The sequence below is a fragment of the Corylus avellana genome, chromosome 2 (assembly GCF_965113065.1).
Source record: "Corylus avellana chromosome 2, dhCorAvel1.hap1.2, whole genome shotgun sequence".
NCBI lineage: Eukaryota > Viridiplantae > Streptophyta > Magnoliopsida > Fagales > Betulaceae > Corylus > Corylus avellana.
The window spans coordinates 18,074,938-18,097,891 of NC_142491.1; the positions used below are offsets into that span (position 1 = coordinate 18,074,938).

Sequence of the window (22,954 nt, forward strand, 5' to 3'; positions counted from 1 at the left end):
GGGTCAAACCTATTTTTTTAAACATATATATATAATAAAAAAATTAAGAAAAAATTTGAAAACCACATAGGGCCATGGCTGATCAACACTTAGTTTTGTTCTTGTCGGTTAAAGTATTGATTAAATTTATCTCTTCTTATCAACTTAAATTTTTAGAATAAATGATGATTTAACAGTGTCCATTACCTCAAACAAGTTTTATAATCAAAAGTTTATGATATGCACATATTTCCACGGTTAATGTAATAAGTGTTGCACAGATTGTTACGTTAATTTTAATGGACTTACGATAAAAACTATCGTACTCTTGTAAACTCTTTTAGGTACACAATTAGTACAATGAACAAAGTACATTTAAATGTACAAACCAGCTGCATGCATTATAAGTTCAAAGAAAATGGAAAATCAAGGTTTAAATAATTTTAAAAAATGCAACTTTATAAATTGTATGTCATATATTTCTCATTAGAGAGGAGAATTCGAGCTAGCGATTTCTGCTTCATTAGACGTGATCTCAGCCTATTGAGCTACCTATTGAGGACCACGATAATCCTTTTTATCTCTTAACCTTATCATATTATCATGCAAAGGCGTTTTAAATAAATGATTTATATCTATTTTTAACTCTTTTATTCAGCCAAAAAAAAAAGAAGAGAAAAAACTAATAATAATCTGATGATCCGTACACTCCTAAGTACCCCCACATTCTCTGACAGACAAGCTATGCTGCTCGAGTGCTCTCCTTTTGGATACACCTTTTTATTATAATTTTTTAAATGCACTTTGATTTGGGTTGACCCATGATCTCGTTTTGCCAAAGTATGTGCAAAAACAAGGCGTAATTAAGATAAAATCGGGTTCGGATCATGTCGAATAAATTAAGTTAAGTTTAATTTCATGTTGAATTTGCGGACTTGTTCCAAAGAAGTGATGAGAGAGATTTGAATGAGTTAAACATAAACTTCTCTCAAAGGGTGTAAACAAACACCTCTATGAGGAAAATCTCAAGCTTTATACATTTTTAACCCACAATATGTCTTTGGGTTTCAACTTTCAAGTTAGAGTCATTAAACATAAAAAAACCCAAAATGGGCCTCCAACAAAAAAAGCCAAAAAAGAAAAGAAAAAGAAAGAAAGGATCAAGAATGACAAATGAAGAAAGATGTGAAAAAAAGAGAAGCAAATGTGCTGCTTCATCTTAGCCATCTTCTCCAAGAGAACCCATCAATTTCTTGACCTTCTTTTTCATCTGAGCATGGAGGTTAGGGACTGGAAGACGACTTCTTCACAGGGAATGGTGAGACCCATGTCGTGATCGAACCCAAATTCTTCCTCGGCTTGGCGGAGGAGGCATTGGAACTCGGGGTGAGTCAAGAAGGAAATCGGGACGATGTACCTACTTCTCTTTTCACCGACATAGACTGCAAAATGACCCTTTGGGACGTCCAGGGGAAGCCCATCCTCGTCGTAGTCGTGCTTCTTTCCCAAGCTCGAGCATCTTTTGAGGATTTGCTTGAGAACTGCGGTTTGAGGGAGTTTGTTTGATTTTCTGATGGCCATTTTTGGAACTAGTTGCAGCAGAGGAGATATGGAGGTTATGGGAGGAAGGAGGGATAATAAGAGTGTGAACTGTGAAGTGTAGGTGGTGGTGAGGGGGGTATTTATGATGAAGGTTGAGGAGAGAGAGAGAGAGAGCGCCTTGAGGGGTCATGTGGCGTGTGGGAGCAAAGGACAGACCACGGGTGTTTTGGGGTATGTGTATGTGTGCAAGGACATGGTGGGAGCCTCTACAAATTGATACCGGTCACCGTTCATCATGAGTCGTTACAACCAACTTTTTTTTGTTGATAACTCTTTTTACGATTGCTTGTTTTTATGGTCGAGGATTCCCGAATCAAATTACGATCAGATTGATGTCAAGATTGAATTTTTATTTTGGAAAAAATGTAAAATCAGTTCACGTCATTTATATAATTTGTAATTAATTAATTCATTGTGGTATCAAAATAAACTCAAAGATTTTAAGTATGCCAAAAAAATAATTTAGTCTTTACAATTAAATTTTGTTCACTAACTTAACAGATTCTAATAGCGTGAAATTTTAGATCTAATAAAATTGTGATACTTGTCTTATTTAATTCAGTATCACACTAACAGAATATGTTAGATTAGTTGACGGAATTTGATTATAGGGACTAAATTATTTTTTTGGCGTATCTCAAGGACATTTGAGTTCATTTTAATACCATATAGATCTAATTATAAATCAAGTAAATTACAAGGACCAATTTTACATTTTTACCTTTTTCTTTTCAATCTTTTATATTTGAATTGTGTAATTTTTTGTTTATTGTATTTGTTATTACTTATTTATTAAAAAAAAAAAAAAGGACATGGTGGGAGCCATGCCCATTGGGGTTTTTCTTGTGTGTTAGTCCTCTTATTGACACCATGGACCCCTCTCTCTCTCTCTCTCTTTGAAAAGTAGGTTGCTATAATTCTCAAGGTTCTTTTCCACTTTCAGTACAAATTAATGTTTAGAATTGACTAATATTTTAATTTCTTGTGCTCTCCTTTAAATATATATTCTGTGGGTCATTTTGGTCCAGGTTTGAAGGACACCACTCTTAATGCTTAATTGACCTGCCCAGTGGCTACACTTCAATTTCACCGCCACTCTGTTTTATACTTGCAAGTTCAGGTGTTCTTGGCTGCTGCCTCAAGTTGTACTTTCGGGTCAGAATTTTCTTGTAGGAGTGAACAGAGATTTCCAGTAATTCTGTCGTTCAAATGACTAGCAATTTGAGCAGTAAATTTGTAAGAATTTCAGAATAGTCCAAGTAAATTTCGAGCGGTTCGCTCGCTGATCAGTAAAATCTGAATACGTTATTAGTACGCTCGTCAAATTTTATAAAAATTTGAGCAGTTTCAGAGAAAGGTTATGGCACCTATTTATTCTGAGTAACTTAAAATGCGAAACTCACTTGCTCGAGACAGGCGAGTTATGCAAAACCCATCTCTTAAACTATTCAAATTTAAGTGAAATTCCTAATAAAAGGGGATCCAATCCTGTACCTTCTTCTTTGGTGTTAAAGAACATTTTTTTTTTTTTCATGCATGAAAAAAATTTCCTTCTACATTTACATCCCCTACTACATCAAAAGTAATTGCAGGGCAGTATTACAGTCTTGATCAGCAAATTTTATATGTTTCTCCATTTTTAAAATTATTATTAGATCTGTAAACTCATGTGCAGAATTTACATAAGCCTCATAGATCCAAAGATAATTTTAAAATTTGAGAGAATAAGGGAAGAACTGAAAGAGAATGTTATCATATTTCAAATAAGAAGTCCATAATCCCTTTACCCTTAACATCAGGTGATTGATTTGTTAGAGAATTTTCTGAAATGGGGCAAGTGGGTGGCAACCCAAAGTTTCCACTCTTTTAACAGAAAGTAAATCTTTCCCATATTTCAAAATGTGGTGATTAAATAAATAATTACTTGAAGAGACTTGTGTTTCTCACCTACCTGAAATCACGGACAGTAATGTGTACTCTCCAGTACAAATCCTGTTGATGGTTTGGCCTTTTCTAATTGTTGGGTTCGTGATTCTGTGGACTCAGTGACATAAAACAACAGTTTCTCAAAGTCCACAAACAAATTATGCAGAAACCCATGTGTGTAACTTACTGCTCTCTCTGCACCTTTTGACCACAATACCTTTATCCTCAAATGGTCATAGCCCCTGGGAGTGATATATAACCACATTAATGCCAGTGGCTGAAAACTTTTCTTACTTGCATGGCTCCAATATTTTTAACTTAAATTTATACTTTTCAGGTTTATTTATTATCTGCATTTATATTGGCCGACGGATCACGTCAACCGGTGTGAAATTTATGTGATAAACGAGAAACTCTAATTTTACACTCTCAAGTTCAAGGACTACATATTTGCATATTCACTAGTATCTTAACTTTGTTTCCTCGTGTGCACGCACGTGCCTATGTTGTAATGTGACACAAAAAAGTTAGGGGAAACTTTACTAAGGATTCCAAAACTTCCACCCGTTTTGAAATATTCCTTCTGAACTTCAAAATCCCTCAATTTAGTTCCCTGAACTTTCAATTGCTCTCAATTTGGACAATTCCGTTAATTTTAGCCGTTAAAAATTAAAAAAAAGACCAAAATATCCATGATTTTTGTTTTTTTTTTTTTAAATAAAAAAACGTTTTAGAAGTTGAAATTTTATACAAAAGTCAGGGGTATAAACGTTATGTGACGTTTAAAATCTGACGGAGGGGTCCAAATTGAAAGCAATTGAAAGTTTAGGGGACTAAATTGAGAGATTTTGAAGTTCATGGGGTATTTTAAAACGGGTGGAAGTTTGGGGGTCCTTAGTGAAGTTTCCCCAAAAAGTTAATCTCACAAGTGATTTAAAGAAACTACGATTATAATTTGATTAGTCATTTTGAAATAATGTACAAATATGATTAACAGTTTTCTCGGTTGTTACATGTAATGGCGGGGTAAATTTGAGAGAGCAAAAACAATTATTTGATGGGTACCCATGTATGAGATCTCCAAAATCCAAAGAATGGAGTAGTGGAGTAGAAAGATCTTTCACCTAATATTTGAATAATGCTAAGTATGTTCATAAGATTTGATGTTTGCCAGTTGTCAATGGGCCTGTTCTAAGTGGATGTAATTCAAATGATCAGCTGTTGTTTCCACACAACTTAAGGAAAAGGAGAAAGAAAAGCAGATTCCTTGTAACAAAATTTACAATGAAAGGAATTGTACTTGTTGTTGAAGCCCCAAAAACAAATGATCAGATTATCCATAAGTGCAGCATTTGAAGCTAGCTAGCTAGCTAGAAAGAAGTGTCCCCAAAACGAAGGGCCTCCCATGTGGTCCTGCTGAAACCACAACCACGAAATAGGATGTTGTGATCAGACATAAATCTGCTCTAAATGTACACCACTGATATCTTCCCTAGCTTGGCTACATTCAGCAAAGTTTTCTCCCCATGTTCCAAGGCTCAGGAAAGTGATATTCAAAACATATATTTAGTGCCTGTGATGCTGCAATGTCCATTTCTGTCTTCCCTTTTTGTTTTTCTCAAACCTCAAAGAGTCCTTAGCAGTACAGATCCCCCCACAAACATGAAGCCCTACAAATCCTTCATAAAGTTGTCCTTAATTGGTACGTACCAAAGCCTAACTTCTGAAACACAATATCTTAGCTACTTCTAAACCCATTTATACAAATGCATAACTAGCTAGCTAGGTCCCTCCAACTCCTAAAAAAGAGCTCATCAACTTGTAGCTAGACTGTAGACAAAGAATTATGCTACCATTAATGTCCAAAATGCACCGCCTCTAGACTTGGTGTCACGGGGCACACACGACGAGGTGAAGTAGGAGGATATTTCAAGAAGCATCTCTTCTTTATCTTATCTTTCAGTACATCGAATGATCCCTTAAATAAGGAGTCTATATTAGCGTTAGTTATGAAAGAATAATTAATGAGTCTATCTTCGGTCTTTGTTATCATACATTGTTTTAGTTGTTATATCTCTTAGAGCACTTCTACCAGCCTCATCTAAGCTATTTTTTTGGGTTATTTTGGTGAGACAATTTAGCAAAATTAGTTTAAATCTTTACTTTTCAGACTCACCATTTTAACCAAAATAAAATGGCGAGTGAACAATACTCACTATTAATAGTGAGTACTATTCACTCACAAATTGAATAAGAATAGTTTTTCTCTCCCCCTTTCTCTTATGTTTCTCTCTTCTACTCTAATAATTAATAATAATAATAAATAAATCTTTGAAAAAGAATATTTAAATGGAATAGTGAAAGTGGATTGTTAAAATAGTGAGGCTGTTTGGAATGCTCTAAAAAAGTGACTTGTTAAAATTAAAAAAAGAAAAGAAAAGAAGTACTTTTGATTATTTTTGTGAGTAAAATTTGATGAGACTGCTAAGACTGCTCTTATGCAGGTAATTGTTATTGGGTAGGAATTCATAATCTTTTATGCATGATTGAGCCTTATTTAAGGCAACATTCTTTGAATAAAAAGGGTATGCACACTTTTACCCTTCAAATCCTGTGTTTGATAGAGTCCTCTCCATCAGATCAACAGTAGGAAAGATCCTCCCGACTAGCTTTGCTTTGTGTTTTAAGAACTGCTACACATCTCATTTTTTTTTTTTTTTTTTTTAATTTCAAAATTTGCTTCTCAAATGATGTATCACGCTCCTATATGTAATATATTATTTTAGAAAATGTAGCATCATCATATCATGTACGTGAATATGTGATTGTGGCATATCATTAAGTAGGAAATTTTGAAAAAATAAAAAAAAAAAGAATTTTTTTCTCTCTTACTTATAGAAAAAGTTACCGAAGTAAATCTTGTCCGTAGAGGGTAAAAGTGGAATTGAAGAAGCAGAAAAGAAAAGTAAATAATAATTGTACGTGTACGTCGGCGTCTATGGAAGCAGCTCCCCCCATGTTCTGTGAATGAGATTGGTCCGGAGGAAAAACAGGAGAGGGGGACTAGAAAGGCCCACCATTCTCACGGAAATGCGGTGCCCCGCAGAGCAAATAGACCCTTAATTATTATAAGGATTTTCTTTTAAGGTTGATGGTGACTCTACACCTTTAGGTTTAGCACATGATGGCCATGTTACTCTTGCCCCCAGACCCTGCAGTAAAGACAACATAGTAAGGTCGGAATATGAGATCATTCCAACTGCTTCAAACCGCTATCTTTTCTTACCCTGTTTTTTTTTATACGAGAAATCACTCAAACAGACTGTAACTGCCTGCTTGGAAGTTGGAATCTTTTTTCATTTATTTATTTATTTATGAATCATCTGGTTTTGTGAAAACCCTTTTCTTGAATTAATCAATCACCTTCTTCCTTTACTGGTTCTTGTTGAAAAGTTGGTGAGTTCGATCTGAGGTACGATTTATGTCATATGGTAATTCAAAAATGACTGCAGATTTGTGATGGCATTAATTAACCTTTTATTATGCAGATGATATATTCATCAGGGTAGATAAACAAACACCATTCACACCCATGTGGGTTTGTAAGGGAATGCTTGAATCAAAGTGTAGACATGAGACATCCATGATGGAACTCAAATATGATGTTGTCAGAATACAGAGGCAGTTGTGCAGTAGAGAGCTTTTTGGCTAACTTTTGAAAATCAGTTCTCTCTTCTTCTTAAATCTTGACAACTTCTCTCAAAATTTGTTTCTCTAGTACTTCTTTCTAAGCAAGTTTTTGTTTCTCTCTACTTGGTTCAAACAAATTAAGGAATTAGTCCCACATCGCTCACTCAAAAGCAGGTCTAAAGCTTTATAAACTACAGGCAAAGGATAAAATATATGGCGGAACTAGAGGTGCTTGAGAGTTTGTTATTTCAAATTCATAAATTAAAAAGTAAAAATCTCACGCCCCTCCCTGGCTCCGTCTCTTTTATTTTTGATACTTGTTTCTCTGCTTAACATTGTGGGGACAAATACTAACAAACAAATCTAAACATACAATACTCATAAAAACATAAAAAAAGTTTTCGCCGCCTCTTTTATTTTTGATAAATGCATTAACAAACAACATTTTCAGACATAAAACTTGTTTCTCTGCTTAACATTGTGGGGATTGGGTTAGGGATCATAGCCATTTGTTTGTTTTATGTTATCAAGATAAATACATTAACAAACAAATCTAAACATACAATACTCATAAAAACATAAAAAAAGTTTTGGCCATATTATAACACCTTTTCAAACCAAAAACAAAACACACCCCTCAAAACCATTAACAAACAACTCATTAGATGCTTAAAATTATGTAGAAACAAGATTAGTTGAGTATACCTTCAAAACATGGCGCCAATCATATCTACTAAATACTTTGAGTAGAGACAGAGCAACATGATCACATAACCATGGTGATGCCATAGAAATGTAAACAAGCAAATTAGTAATGGAGAGTACTGGGCATTAAGGGAAATGGTCAAAAGAAAAGGCTCCAATAATGAATAATGATAAGCTTCATACTCATCTATCACACAAAGAAAAGCTACATAAAACACGCAACGTTGACCTATATGAAATGAGTGTGATAAATAGGTGTAAAGAATAGCGTTACTCGGAGATCATTGTTCACTTGAACCTACTTCAAAATTAATAGGATTTCTGAGATCTAAGGATAGGCTCAAACGTGTAAAGTGTACTAACGAGGGCAGCACATGCAGGACCCATCTGAAAGCTAGTGTGGATGGTCCGATTCCCATTAACCGTCTATAAGCATTTGAAGGACCAACAGAAGTACTAGAGGGGAGGGCCCTCAGCTGAATTGATGTATACTGCATATTAAATTCATCATGTGAATTTTGATGCTGGATCATGTGCTCTGCAGAAACCAGAAAACTATGGAAGGAAAATTCAACTAAGCAAGCTTAATTTAGGTGCAAATAAAGAGAAGGCTGACTATAAGCTAAGTTACTGAAAAATACATAGCAGTACTAAAACTTAAATTCAGATGACAACATAATCCATAACACACATTTTGCAAAGAGATAGCAGCAAAACTGTTGAGACTCTCAGGCAGCAATTTCACAATACTTCAATGCAGTGTATCATCCAAACATAGAATAACTAAACCCAATATTGTTATAAGAGAAATGCTATACACACTCTCACTCTCACACTCCTAAGTGCACATGTTCTAATATGACATAAAAAATCACTATTGAATCCAAAATTCAACAGTGATCTATCTTAGATCCAATGGCAATTTTAGTGCTACGTCAGAAAATGTGCATTTGAGAGTGTTGGAGTGAAAGTGTGCATAACAATTCCTCTTTTGCTAATAGCATCATCATGTGACCTCCTGGCCTCTCATAACTTCATAAGTCTTTCATTCAAACAGGTTAACTAGTTCCATCGGGTTTCTTAACAAATAAATATTAAAGGGTATATCCCTTGCAAGCCACCTTAAACCCAATAAACTATGAAAGGAAACACCTTTTGGAACAACTTGTGTCTTTGTTGCAACAACCGCGTTCCATAAGATCTAGTAAAATTCTGTTCAGATTAAATTGTATAGATTTTATCTCTATTTATCACCTGTACCAATTCAATATTTATCACACTAGCATTTACCATATTTAAATTTAACTAATACTGATATGACAAAATCTTAACCATTTAATTTAAAATCAATTGTTGAGAGTTGTGGAATTCTAGAAGATCCTGTTTTGTGATATAAGCATAATCCAGACTTGTGTTTCATTGACTTCCCCTTAATCGTATGGAAATGCATTCGTTTCCTTTGCATTGATTTATTATACATGTTACTATTGGAGTGAAATAAAGGATTTAAGAAAAGTATTCATCAATCGGAATTTACATAAGTACTAAAACAATTCAGGCCACATATAACTTATCTATTCAAGCAGCTGTCTTTCGAGACTCCAAAGGCCAGATCATCAAAATCCTCTCCCAAGTTAGGCCTACTTGTAGTCCCTCGTGTGGAGAAGCTCAAGCAGCCCTCTTGGCTGGTGTCCTGGCAGCTTCCTTGCACCTTGATAAATTCATTCTAGAAGGGGACTCCTCTATTGTTATTTTATCTTTATAGAATCCATCTAATGTTTTGGATTGGCATATTGAACATGTAATTTTTGAAACTTTATCACTTTTTCCAGCCTCTTCTATTTGGGAAGCCATAAAAGTTAATAGAAGTGCAAATTTCTATGCCCATCATGTGGCATATAGGACCGCGGCATGAGTTTTCTCGAGCTGTATTCCCTCCTTATTCTCCCCTCCCCTCTCTAAAAAAAAAAAAAAATGGCTTTCAGTCAAATCAACAGAACAAGTTTGTAAAGAGAAAAAAGAAATAAAAAGAGGAATATATTTTTTTCGGTGCGGAAATAAAAGACTAGCTATTTTGCTCAATGATACACAATAACAAATAAATTTAACTTTTAACCTTTTATTTATCTGATGATACATATCTTTTTTCCTCCTTCCCTTGATACATACTCAAATGACAAAAAAAATAAAAGAAAGGAAAAAGGCAAGAACCAAAACCGACAAAAAAAAAAAATACTCCACAGCTGAGAATATCAGAGCATCAGATTATGTCAATAACTGTATATGCTGAGAAACCAATTTGAAGTAGAGTATCAAAATCTGCAGGATCAGATGTATATTCACTGGTCAGAGAGAGATTTCAACTGTTGTTGATGCGGCCCATCAACCACACTAATTTGTCGCCTGAGTTTAGCAATATGAGCTTGAACCTAATACAATTAGAGCAAAATCAAACTGTCAAAATACTTGGCTTGTACACTTCTTCTGAATGAAATTCAAACAAAATATCTAGATTAAGATATGTCAACAACAAGCTTAAGTGCAACTACGTAATGCATTACTCAAGTTAAAAGTATACAGAGGTTCAATTTCTTCCATAATCTCTACTGACATGAAATCCATCCCACTGTTAACTCCGAAATATGGGATTCAAAACATATTCAGAGAAAGTCCCGATCCTAGTAAGTCCCCTGAACTGGTCAATCAGGTCTATGCAGCCTAGCCAGTTTGTGAAACTGAAATCCATGACATGTTGGGTGGGTCTTAGATAATGATGTCCAACATGATATGTCAATAACTCAGCATGAGCAACTAGCCATTAAAGCAAATGAATTGGGAAGAGAAATAAAGCACGGTTTGACTGATGCTATACTAACTGATACAGAGAAAAGTCAAGGAGGTTGGTTTGGTACATTATACGGAAGAGGCATCATCGGGAAAATCATTTAGCCCCAACTATTTGGTTTGAGCACTAATTCTGTTCTTCCATCCATTCCGAAGGCCTGAATAGATCTTTGTAAATGATCCTAACCACATCTCGATGTTAGGATTCGACTTTGTCATTCTTCTTGAGGCTCCTACATTGGTATTGTTGTGGGGAGGATGACCAGAAAAAGACACCTCCTAGTTCAAGTTAGCCTAACCTTTTGTTGCAGGTCACAATTAAGCAGTACTATTTAAATAAAAAGGAACCCAAAGACAAGCCCTGTGACTGTTGAGGTTATTGTCATGCATTAGAAAGCTCTTCTCCATTTCATGCAAAACCCTTCACCACAAGCAGAGGAATATCATGAACAAAACTAACTTCAACAAACATGGCTATGGCGATGCATTTTTCTTAATCATCATTGGTGAGTTTGAGCTTTCATTGTATGAGTTTCATACAATGCGTAACAAAGAAAAAAAAAGATGTAGATAAGAAACGTTAAATTTGATCTAACAAACACCAAAATCCATCAATTATAGTAAATACACACTGGGGTGGTATAAATAATTTGAAGTTAGAATTGGGGGCCATGCTCGATGTAGATATAGTTTTTTTACATTTATAATGTTGATGACTTGGATGATAATATTCTTCAACAAGAATGGTTACAACACAGGCAGCATACATGCTTTCAAGGAAGCAAGGATGTACTTAGTTGGGTGGTAATGCCATGCATAATAGCAACAACTCTCACTAAAGATTAGAAGAATTTGTGCTGACCTGTTGACGAGCTGCAGCAAGTTGTAATAACTCATCTGCTTCTGAGAAATTCATGAACCATTGACTTAGGGGGTGATCTTTAGTGTCACCTCGCTTCTTTCTAATTGCATCCTCAACTGGTACTACATGAAATTAAAAGGCATATTTATTCGTAGAAAGCATGGCCAAGAGCAAAATTACAGACAATCAGTTAGGAAACAAACCAGGAGGAGGCAAAGTAAAGCCAGCAGGTAATCTGGGCAAGGTTACAGCTGGATGATTCTGCACACGAGCTAAAAAGCCCTCTGAAGGCTCAGGGAACACAACCTCATCATAGGATTCCACAACAACGGGCTTCTTAGTGGACATGGGACCAGATTCATCTTCTGGGTACAACTTCAAATGATGATATCTGTGAATATAATTATATTCAATACACCGAAAGCCTAAGAGTTCATATGTTCTTTACATATTGGGCCTGCACATTATTGCCTGTATCTCATATATTTCATTTAAACACACAAAGGATCAGGACGATTATTTGATGAGATCCTTTTGCTTAAACACAAAAAGTATCGGACAAATATTTGATGGGTAGCACTTGGCACACAATACATGGTAAAAGTCAGCCCACCTACTTTGGTCTCTTCAGCTGTTTGATTCCATTCAAAATCTTTGGAGATGAAACATATGAAAATACATGGTTAAAAAACTTATGTAATTGAAAAATATGAAAATACATGGTTAAAAAACTTATGTAATTGAAATCATCTTTGTTAAACAGGGTTCAACCACTAACCCATCAGAAGGTGATTTTTGGTCTGATATCTATGGCAATAGAGCATTAATGCAGCAGGATTTGTAGCTAGAGGATACAGGTAGTTGCCCATGGCAGGTTTGCCACCACGATCTTATTGTGGAATTTAAAACCAAGTAAGAGTTGTATCAAACTTAATGTAGTATTATTGTTCGATTTAGTACTATTATTCTAATTTGATCACCATTCGGCTCTTTGCTCTATACTCGAAAATACACCTAGTATTCAATTATAGTTTAGGCCAAATAACAGATAAATCAGAACCAGACAACACGCGCAAAGCAACTTACAAGTTCAATGGCTTGTCACAAACATCGCTATGGAAATAAAGTGTAATAGCAATCTCAAATTCACCCCATCCAGCTTCCGATACCTCGAAAGGTGGCGACTCCAAAACCCTTGTGGGATTATTGAAACTGGAATGTAGCTGAAAAACAGCGCGTTTTACCACCACTCCCAGATCCTCATTCGATGCCCCGCGAACATACACAGTCCACTTATGCGACTGGTACCTTATTAAAAACTAGAGAATGTAAAGAACAAGCATTTTACTCAATATGTAAAGCAACTAATTGAAGAAGCTATAAAGCTACCAAAACAACACCTAAATAGTACTTACTCGCTTGCCTTTTTACCAAGCCAGAATGAGATGTTACCATACACAATGGGAAGGCTTATCTCAACATCCTTGAGTTTCTTATTCAAAATCTACCAAAAAAAAAAAAAAAACCCATTAACTATAATATCTTTGTATATACAGAGATAACGCAAGTTCTAAAACAGTCTCAATGTGCCCAAAAGCTATTTTTGGATTCGTGGGAAACATTCTCATGGAAGTTAAAACAATGGGTAATGATTCAAATTTGGTTTTAACACTAAGCTTACGAAGAAAAACTACAATGAAATCAATAATTTACTAAACAAAAGAAAACTGAAAACAAGTTCTTGGCTTTGAGATTCAAAATATTTTCAAAAACATTTTCTGAGCTTCTGGGTAGCATTGCTTTGGTGATTCAGAAAATGGGTAATCGTCCAAATTTGAATCGAACAAAGAACCATTACCCTCTTTTCACTGTCTTCGGATTTGATCATTTTGGTGCGCAGTGATTTGGTTGTGGACCCACTTATCTCTGGCTGATCTGGAACGAGCTTTTTCGAAGACGAACTGCTTGTCATATCTTGAAACAGCTCCTCCTTCTTGGAAATCCAAGTTCGAAACCAAGAAATTAGGGTTTTTCCCTGCAAAGTTACAGAGTATGGTCTCGAAGCCACTAGGGCCTCTAGAATGATCGCCTGCAACGAGGTTTCGTATGTGTGTTACACAAAGCCAATCGAAATGTGCCACCACATCAACACCGAAACTATTTCGTAGTAAATGACTCAATTACCCTTACTTTAGTGTTGTGGCGCAACTCTGAATTGCTTGTCTAGGTGAGCCCGCCAATGTGAACCTCTGCTATTTCTTTTACCGTTAAGATGACGGGTAGTCGGGTATGGCTTAAATCTACCTCCGTACGTTGTTTTGCAGTGATGCCCTTATGCTTTGGAGAGTTTTGACTTTTCACCCAACTTTCTAAACCACTTAGCTTTTCACCCAATTGTTCACTTTATTTATTTATTTATTTTATTTTACAACTATCAGACTTAAAATGCTGGCGTGATAGTCTTTTATCGATCTTTAAATCAATCATTTTTATTAAAAAAAATAAAATAAATAAAGATTAGTTGAAATTGACACGTCAGAATTGTGAAATAACTATAGGATAAAAATGTAGTATAAAACATTACTATTTTTTTTGTTTATATTCATGCCCGTGCTCAACCACAAGATTATCTTTTATACTCTCACCCGAATCTAAATATTCAATTAATATTCTAACACTTTTTACTCAACAAGTGAGACCCAATACGCATAATATTTAACTAAAATTGGATAAATTGTAGAATAAAGTTTGAACTCAAATTTTTTGCTCTGATGCTATTTTAAATCACTAGTTATCTAAAAATCTTAAGCCGTAAAAAATAATAAATTTAATCATTTAATTAAAATTTTAGCAAAAATGCCTCATGGTTTAGTAGTTGAGAAGTAAGATGAACAGCATGACAAATGGAATTGTCTTGTCTCTCAGTTGCTACCCTGATGAATAAAATTCAAGTTAAATATTGATATTTAAGTACTTTCATTTGATAATTATAATTGGAGATTAAATACTCAGCAATGTCAACTGTGAACCATCATCCCTGCATCCTCTTGAAGATGTTAGATTGGAAAGTTGCTCTGCTCAAAAAGTGATGGTGTGATGAAAAAGAAGAGGGCCCCGGAGATGTTTACATGGTTTGAATTAGTCATATCATAGAGATGGGGATGCATTATGCATACATTTTGGTATAATCAGTTCAAGATTAAGTTTTTAGGCATCCTCTAGAAGAAAGTTGATCATTGAAAAATGGTTAAAAACTGAGAGAAATTAAAGTATCACCAAGACAAGAATTTCCCAATTTGCCACAACTAGAATGGTGTTTCGGAATTCTGAAGTAAATGCTAGAGAAAGTGATTGAAGAAGGAAATCATAGAAACTTGGTCATTTTATTACTTCAATTCACAAAACTGAGGTGTTTCCCTTTCATCCAAGTAACTAGAACAATGATGGAGGGTATGCCTATATATATGCGCACAAAAAACTATACGATCACCAATGCCAAGTCACTTAGATCTGGATTTTCAGTAATTTGCTGTCCGAATTGCGAATAATCCAAGCAGTAAAATTACTGAAAATCTTTATTTGAGTTGCATAACAAAACTGGAAAAGGAAAAGCCAAGTGGTGAATCACCCAACCATTTCTTGCAGAAAGATAAACAAAAATCCCAGAGGAAACTTGATTGATGCATTTGTTTTCAGGTTACCAGTCTGAGTCTTGTGCAGAGCGTTGTTGGTTGAGAGCATCCTAAAACACATATCTACTGCCTGTATGTGCCAACCTGCAGCAGCTGCATTCAGCAAAATCAGCCTACTAAAGACACCAGCGCTGAATGAAGTTTTTTTTTTTTTTTTTTGGGCCAGAGAGGTTGTCATTCATCTATGAGAACAGAAAAGTCTCTCATGAAGGTTCTAGCTTCACTTTTGTTCTGGGTTGACACTCCATGAACTTGTCAATTTCAGACCTCGGCCTCAGAGGTGCCACAAAACCCAGGGCTGCTTACCTCTTTTCTCCTTGTCACTTCCTGTTTCAACTTTCTATTAGATGCTACCATTTGACCACTTGCAATATCAGAATTTAAGTTTAGAGGCCTATCTTTAAATTTCGCATTGAGTCATCTCCTCATAATTCAAAACCTCAGATGCCCTATTTGTTTCTCTTTCAGAATTATGTGACCTCAATCCAACTACATCCAACGTCTTTCTTTAACCCTCTCTCCTTCATCAACTCCCTCAACTGCTCAATCTTATCCCACATACCAAACTTAGCATATAAATTTGATAACATAACATAAACCCCAACATTCTGAGGATCCAAGTCAAGTGCCTTTTGAGCAGCCAACTTACCCAACTCTATATTTCCGCAATCCTTGCAGGCACTAAGTAAAGCCCCCCACATGGAAACACTGCAGCTGCCATCTCCTTTACAGAGCATCTCATTCACCAGCTTCCATGCCCTTTCCAACTGACCAGCCCTGCAAAGCAAGTCAATCAGACAACCGTAGTGCTCTGGGCCAGGGTCCAACGCGAAGTCACGAGTCATGGATTCAAAAAACTCGACCCCAAGGTTCACTTGGCCAGTGTGACCACAAGCAGAAAGGACTGTCACAAATGCGACCTCATCTGGCTTAATCCCTTCCTTTAACATCTCTTGGTATAATCTAATAACTTCTTTAGAGTGTCCATTTCTTCCATAAATTCCAAGCATTGAAGTCCATAAAACAACATCCCTTTGACACCCTCCTCCTTTTCCAATTCCTGCCAAATTAAAGACTTGCCACGCCTTCCCCACTAGGCCACACTTGCCATACATTTCAATCAATGAACTCTGCAGAAACACGTCCTTTCCCACATCATATACTGTCCGAATCAAATAAGCATGCACCTGCATCCCAAATTCAAATGCAGATAGCCCAGCACATGCACGTAATATTGCTGACATTGTGAAGTGATCATAATCCAAATTCATCACAGGCATCTTGCGAACCAGGTCAAGTCCCTCAAGCCACATCTTAGCCTCACCATAACCTGATAAGAGTGCATTAGCACACACCGTGTTTTTTACAGGAATTTCATCAAACATCACTTCTGCATCATCGATAACCAACGACTTCGCATACAAATCAACTAGAGCGCTTCCCACAAAAACACTGGATGACCAGCCTGATTTGGCCACAAGGGCATGTACCTGCTTACCAACTCTAACATTTCTGATAGACGACGAAGCTGTTAAAGAGCTACACAAAGTGTACGAGTCTATAGGTACTCCATTAATTTGCATGAAAGAAAAGGTTTTTAGTGCATTAAGTGCCAACCCATTTCGACTAAACTCAGATAAAATTGCATTAAAATGTAGTGGGTTTCTGGGGTTCATGAACCTGAAGAAATTGGTCAAGGTTTGAAGGTTGTTTTTGCGATGGCATGTGGTGTATAAAACGATGAGTTTAGTGTGAAAATTGAGGGAGATAAAGAGCAAGCCTGTTCTAAGTAGGCGAGCGTGCAGCTTCTTAATGGCTCCAAGATTCTTGCTTTGAGAACAATGGTTTAAGAAGCCAGTGATAGAATCTAAGCTTCTGGTGCTGTGGAAGTAGGATTGGTCGGTCATAGAAACTGGAGGCTACGAGGTCTAGGCGTTTGATGTAACAATGTACAGTTTTTAGCGCTGTTTTGAAATGTCAGTTATTTACTGTCAAAACTTTGAAGCGGATTCTTTTGATTTGTTTAGATGTTTATATGAAAAATTACACTTTACCCCGAAGTTGAGGGTGTTTTTTAGTTCGGCTTCCAAAATTTTAATTTTGACAATGTTCTTTCTCAAACTTTTAAATTTTTGCAATTCGACCAATGTTATTCCAAAATTCTCATATTGCCCATAATTTTTAATTTTAATTTTAATTTTTTTATTAAAAAAAAAAAGAAAAAAATAATTTTGGTGGTGCAAAAATGGCTAGATGTAGCCACCTCGATTTTTTTTTTTTTTTAATAAAAAATTAAAAATTAGGGACAATATGTGAAGTTTGAAATACAATTGGTCAAATTGCAAAAATTTGAAAGTTTAGGAGGGTACATTGTCAAAATTGAAATATTATAAGTCGAATTAAAAATCGCTCCAAACGTGAAAAAGTGTACTTTTTCCCAATGTTTATACCAACTAAAAGTCAACTTTACCCAAATTTTAGTCAAAGAGCCACTTTTAAAATAACCATACATCGAATTCTTTACATTTTTTTTTTTTTTATTAATTTAACTTTTAGTTAAATGTTTTTTTTTATTTTTTATTTTTATTTATTATTTCTTTGTTCTTGGTAGATAAGAGAGAAAGGGTAAATGAATTAAGGGGCAAATAATCAATTAATATCATCCATACTAAAGTTGAAAAACCAGAAGCAAGGACGAAAGGCTTCCAAGGAAGCAAATGAAGATGCATTCAAATAAAATCAGTATGCATCTTAGGGAACAAATAAAAGCTTCCTAGAAATTAATCTGAAACTGCACTAATTTTAAGAAATTAAAGTACCGTTCATTTAGTAGATGATACCCAATAAAATGTATCACAAAATTTGAGTGCCCTTAGATATTCAACAACACTCGACTTTAGATATTCTCAAGTAAAAGCATCACCATCCATATCAGTCATGGATGTGCAACCTTTTCTCTCTCTTGGAGGCTTTGTTCTTGAAGGCATATTTCTTTCTTGGAATCAGCTTGGGCTTTGAGGGAGGGCGGACTTCGTAGGAGCTCTCATTGTATTCAGCAGTAAGTCTTAATGCCTTAAGATTGCTGAATAATCCTAGCACTACGAAATTGGTCCTAGATAATCACCCTCCAAACTGGCCAGTGCTTGAAATTCCCTTTCTGCCTCCATCCACATTGTTCCAATCACAATGAAACGGACGACGACATTATTTTCGATCTTCGACTGCTTGTCCCGGAACAATGGACTCTCCCCACCCTCGAAGCAGTAACCTGGCATTTTCAAATGAGCAAGATAAATTTTTTCGATTGGCCCACATCTCAAAAAGACCCCGAGCTTGAGTACCCTGTGGACAACCCCCTCTGCAATCTCTCCTCTGTACAGATTGAATGTGAGGGCGCTAAACACAACTGGGAAGATAACATCTCCCGTTAGCTGTTTGACTCTCCCCTCTCCTATGCTCTCCAGAGTTGTGACAGCAAGATAATATCCAAGATCCTTAGAAGCCTTTCTGGCAGCAAAGTCACCCAACAGGCGAATAACGATTGATGTTTGAAGCATCAATCCTTCTGCATCCAGGTTTTCAGCAGGGATTGTGACATTCCAGGGCAACTTTACTTTGAGAAACATTTTGTTTTTCCTCCACCTGTCATAAATCAAAAGAATAAGACAGCAACCCTGAGTGTTCTTACCTTCTGAGTGTTAGTCATCCATATGAAAAGTTTAGAGGATGAACCATACAGTCAGCTAAAAGAAACCATCATATTCAAGATTCTAAATAATTGTATAGAAAAACACCACAAGGTTATAAACAAACAAACAATAGCTAGAACAAAGCTCTGCAAATAATTGTGAACCTTATGCATCATTTAACCATATATCTGACATCAGTTACTATCATATAAAATTTTCAGCATTTTAGAAGCAGAAGCATGGCCCAACAAATGTGCCTCACCATACAATATATAGTGTATACACAAGTAACACAACAGCTTTAACAGTGTATTATGATATTATCTGTGTAGCCTTAATGCTAATTTCATAAATTACTAGCAACATAAAATTGCTAGTCCTACTAATTATTAGAATATTACATTTTCCAGAAAACGTTTATGTTTTTTGAATTTTTTTTTTCTTAAAAAAAAAAGTGAAAAAAGAAACTAAAATACCTCCTGCAGTCACCAGCCAAACCCCAACAAATAAACATCAGAAAACTCTGCTCTACAATAACCTATCACAGACACAAAACAAAAATTACACCTTGAATACCAGACAAGTAATTAGCACACCATATCACACTTTCGAAGGGGAGCTTTCATCAAACAAACCCAACAAAATCACAGTAAACTAGTGTGTGTGCGACAGTGCGAGAGAGAGGACTTAAAGGGAGTTGTCGGTTTATGTGTGTGTTGATTGTCGTTTTTTCAACACATTCGCCATCAAGACAAGAAACAGCCAAAAAAATGCAACGATTTAAACCCAGGAAACCAGAAACAGATGGCGGAAATGCAATGATTGAAACCCAAACGCCTACGAATAGGTGATAGGAAAAAGATACGACTCACTGCGGTTTGGACGAGTTCGTCGGTGTAGGCCTTAGCGCGGATCGGGGCCGAGAATCGGCGAGTCTCAAGAATGCCCGCGGGTCGCCTGAGAATGGTGGTTGTGTAAATTAGGGCTACGGCGGGAGAATGAATTTTGGGGGGACTAGTCTGTTTCACGAGTGCTTAACAAATGACTGTCTGATACAGCAGCACGGTAGTGTTTAGTGTTCCCGCAAGCCACGTGTATGAATGTGATCTCCAGGACTCCCTGATGGACAGGCATGATCTACTACTGAAACATGACCGTCGATTCGGAGAATATGCTTAAAAGAGTTTGGCTATCTGTTGCAGCATAGCACAGCTCTTTAGTTCACAGTCACAGCTGTTTCCAAAGAGGAAACTCGTCAACGGTCAGAATAAAAGTCAAATGTTTTCTTTAAGTAGTTAAAGGTCTGTGATAAAATTCAACCACGTGAACTCCAAATCCATGTCATTACTATCCATTTATTTTCGCTCCCGCTTATTTCAACAGGATTATATTTAATTAATTCTATTAGAAGGATTAAGGGTAGGTAGATTAACCGATAACCGATTACCGATTATCGACTTTAACCGAACCGATATTAACCGTAACCCATAGTTATCGGTCGGTTAAAATTTTTTTATCGAAAAACCGATATGACCGATAAGCTATTTTAATTTTTAATTTTTTAGAATTTTATATTTATTATTGAAATCAAAACGATTGAAACTAAAACAACATCGTTTTGGTTTTACTTTTGTCTATTGACTAGCCAAAAATATATTCTAAAATAACTAATTTTTAATAAGCTATTTTAGGCTTTAGCCCAACAAAATGTATTTGAGCCTAAAAAATAATTAATTTTTGGCCCAATTAGCAACCAGTAAAAGCCAAATAAAAAGCCTACAAAAGGCCAAACCGATTTAACCTTAACAGGTTACCGATATGACCGATAATTTTCAGTTAACACTTCTTATCGGTCGGTAATCGGTTATGATTTGGTTAACCGATAGCTTATCGGTTAACCGACCGATAAGCCCATTAACCGGTCCGAACCGATCGATACCCAGCCCTAAGAAGGATATTTTTGTTCCCCATAGAGGATCTGTTTCTTTGATTTCCTCCTCACTTTACATCGTCCCGAAGCTATAGTGTTTGATGAAATGTGCAACCAATTTGAAGTATTTCACACGACTATAATTTTAATCACGTGTATATAAGTTCTTAGGCATATATTTTTTATAAGTCGATTTTTAATAATGAATTCTATTCAAAGTTTGGATCATTTGGTATCAAAGTTAGGCACCACGCCTCGGATTTGAATAAAAAAGAAGGTGACTTATGAAATAGAGTGGGCCATTGTGGACATTAGATTCAAAAACGTTGTGGTAAGTTATGATATTAAGTGTCCTACATGACTTAAGTACCGTTTTGAGATTCTTAACCATGTGTATATAAACTTTTGAACACTTTCCCTTGGAAGCCAATTTTCAAGAATGAGTTTATATTTGAGGATTATATCATTTGATATCAGCAGCAAGCACCACATTACATATTTGAGTCATGGACTGTCGTGGACGTCAGTTACAAAGTGTGATGGTATATTGTGATCCTAAGTGTATTAAGAAAATGCAAGAGAAACTGCATTGATTCTTGAAGTTAAAACTTTTTGTGGGTCTAATCCCCACTTCTACATCTACCGACAAGAGAGAGAATATAATATATGCATGGTTACAACTTACAACATTGTTATTGTCCCATATTACACCAATTGATGTAAGCGAGAAGTGAGATGAATGAAAATGTCTTCACTGCAGGGGATTGTGAGGCCACCCATTGGATGATCAAATCCAAATTCTTCCTCAGCCTTGCCTAGCAGTTCTTGAAATGAAGGCTGGTTCAGAAACGAAACTGGAACTACAAATCGCTTCTTTTGGCTCTCTCCAACATATATAGCAAGGTGGCCTTTTGGAACATCCATAATAAATGCTTTCTTTGCAAATGTGTTTGATCGCCTGAGAATGTTCCTAATACCAGGCAAACGAATAGCCATCGCAATCTGCTAAGAAAGAAATGAAAAGGGTGAAGAAAATAAAGGATTTGAGAGCAGATGGCTTGGATTGGCTATGGAATGATATGTGTATGTATGTATATATATAAGCATTTGAAGTCTCTGAAATGAGGAGTGAGTGGTGTGGAGGGAGACATAAGCAGCTGAAGGATCACATGGAGGTGTCCTCCAACCCATTGTCAAGAACTTGATATTTTTGCTGGAAAAAGTTTCGGTGCAAGCTTTTGTGGGTGAACAACCTACAAGGGTCCCATTTGAATCAAAGATATTCAGAGGCAGCCAAATAATATCAAGCTACTAAACTTTCCCTTTCCCTCACTCTTTTCTCATGAAATCTTTCCAAACAAATAACACTAACCCCTTTCTTTTCAAGAAAAACTAAACCCTTTCGCTTTACCCCGGGATCAAAATTTTTCATAAATCTTATGAAAAAATGGGCTACATGCAACACACGTCCCAAAAATGGAGTAATGCTATAAGAAGAACTAGATGAGTAATGCTAGAAGTCATTACTCGGGTTAGAGTCATGTCAAATGTGATGTAACTTTTAAAATTACCACTGAATGTGAGATTTCACATTTGAATTTATTGGTAATTTTAAAAGTCACGTTACATTTAGGAGGACTCTAATCCTCCTGTTAGTTCTTATGTTGGCTTAATTCAGTTCCAAAATGCAGAGGCTACTGTTCACGAGCTCAAACACTGATATAGAATGCTCAGAATCCAATCTCCACCGTTCATAATGTAGATTCATGTGTTATGAACGTCCCTGCAAAATTTCAGCTCAATCGGACCACAAACGCCCATCGATCGGGGCTGTTGATCAAGACTGGACAGCATTTCCAGAATGCTGTTTCACCCATGTCCGGACATGCCTTCCCCGGGTCCGGACCTCATTTCCAGAAACTCAAATTTTGCTCCGCAAAGCCGTGTCCGGACAGCCCATTAACATGTCCGGACACCCCGTAAGTTTGAGGCCCAAAAACGTGATTTTAAGTGGTTTAAGTCTAGGGTTTTGTCG

General features: G+C 36.1%; 5 protein-coding genes across 8 annotated transcripts; all 5 read right to left on the reverse strand.

Annotated features, from left to right (window-relative positions):
• Positions 1–931: 931 nt before the first annotated feature.
• Positions 932–1,631, reverse strand: LOC132167908 (protein SMALL AUXIN UP-REGULATED RNA 12-like). Its single transcript, XM_059578953.2, has one exon. The coding sequence runs from the start codon at positions 1,558–1,560 to the stop codon at positions 1,246–1,248; it is 315 nt and encodes a 104-aa protein (XP_059434936.1). The 5' UTR covers positions 1,561–1,631; the 3' UTR covers positions 932–1,245.
• Positions 1,632–10,001: 8,370 nt separating this feature from the next.
• On the reverse strand, positions 10,002–13,685 carry LOC132167905 (transcription initiation factor TFIID subunit 14b). 3 transcript variants are annotated; one of them, XM_059578947.2, is made up of 6 exons: positions 13,467–13,685; positions 13,024–13,112; positions 12,695–12,916; positions 11,812–11,999; positions 11,609–11,730; positions 10,002–10,331 (listed from the first exon to the last, which is right to left on the reverse strand). In XM_059578947.2, the coding sequence occupies exons 1-6, from the start codon at positions 13,578–13,580 to the stop codon at positions 10,242–10,244; spliced, it is 825 nt and encodes a 274-aa protein (XP_059434930.1). In that variant the 5' UTR covers positions 13,581–13,685; the 3' UTR covers positions 10,002–10,241. The 3 variants fall into 3 exon arrangements, with proteins under 3 accessions (XP_059434930.1, XP_059434932.1, XP_088369463.1); XM_059578949.2 differs by lacking the exon at positions 13,024–13,112 and having other exon boundaries at positions 12,695–12,909; XM_088513337.1 differs by lacking the exon at positions 13,024–13,112 and having other exon boundaries at positions 12,695–12,927.
• Positions 13,686–15,005: 1,320 nt separating this feature from the next.
• Positions 15,006–17,232, reverse strand: LOC132167904 (pentatricopeptide repeat-containing protein At2g13600-like). Its single transcript, XM_059578946.2, has one exon. It carries the CDS (start codon positions 17,205–17,207, stop codon positions 15,771–15,773), a length of 1,437 nt encoding a protein of 478 aa, XP_059434929.2. The 5' UTR covers positions 17,208–17,232; the 3' UTR covers positions 15,006–15,770.
• Positions 17,233–18,076: 844 nt separating this feature from the next.
• Positions 18,077–20,029, reverse strand: LOC132167906 (DNA-directed RNA polymerase V subunit 7). 2 transcript variants are annotated; one of them, XM_059578951.2, is made up of 2 exons: positions 19,862–20,029; positions 18,077–18,942 (listed from the first exon to the last, which is right to left on the reverse strand). In XM_059578951.2, the coding sequence occupies exon 2, from the start codon at positions 18,924–18,926 to the stop codon at positions 18,399–18,401; it is 528 nt and encodes a 175-aa protein (XP_059434934.1). In that variant the 5' UTR covers positions 18,927–18,942; positions 19,862–20,029; the 3' UTR covers positions 18,077–18,398. The 2 variants fall into 2 exon arrangements, with proteins under 2 accessions (XP_059434934.1, XP_059434933.1); XM_059578950.2 differs by having other exon boundaries at positions 19,858–20,029.
• A 1,595-nt stretch (positions 20,030–21,624) lies between these two features.
• LOC148587433 (auxin-responsive protein SAUR20-like) lies at positions 21,625–22,060 on the reverse strand. The gene has a single exon (XM_088513511.1). The coding sequence runs from the start codon at positions 21,913–21,915 to the stop codon at positions 21,625–21,627; it is 291 nt and encodes a 96-aa protein (XP_088369637.1). The 5' UTR covers positions 21,916–22,060.
• Positions 22,061–22,954: the final 894 nt, after the last annotated feature.

Bases quoted from the DNA above. Each gene is read 5' to 3' on its own strand.
- LOC132167908 (XM_059578953.2), bottom strand. From the start codon at position 1,560: ATGGCCATCAGAAAATCAAACAAACTCCCTCAAACCGCAGTTCTCAAG.
- LOC132167905 (XM_059578947.2), bottom strand. From the start codon at position 13,580: ATGACAAGCAGTTCGTCTTCGAAAAAGCTCGTTCCAGATCAGCCAGAG. The intron at 11,731-11,811 runs GTTTGTTTCCTA...AATTTCATGTAG, and splicing joins CTTTACTTTGCCTCCTCCTG to TACCAGTTGAGGATGCAATT. The intron at 10,332-11,608 runs GTCAGCACAAAT...TAATTGTATTAG, and splicing joins TTGCTGCAGCTCGTCAACAG to GTTCAAGCTCATATTGCTAA.
- LOC132167904 (XM_059578946.2), bottom strand. From the start codon at position 17,207: ATGACCGACCAATCCTACTTCCACAGCACCAGAAGCTTAGATTCTATC.
- LOC132167906 (XM_059578951.2), bottom strand. From the start codon at position 18,926: ATGTTTCTCAAAGTAAAGTTGCCCTGGAATGTCACAATCCCTGCTGAA.
- LOC148587433 (XM_088513511.1), bottom strand. From the start codon at position 21,915: ATGGCTATTCGTTTGCCTGGTATTAGGAACATTCTCAGGCGATCAAAC.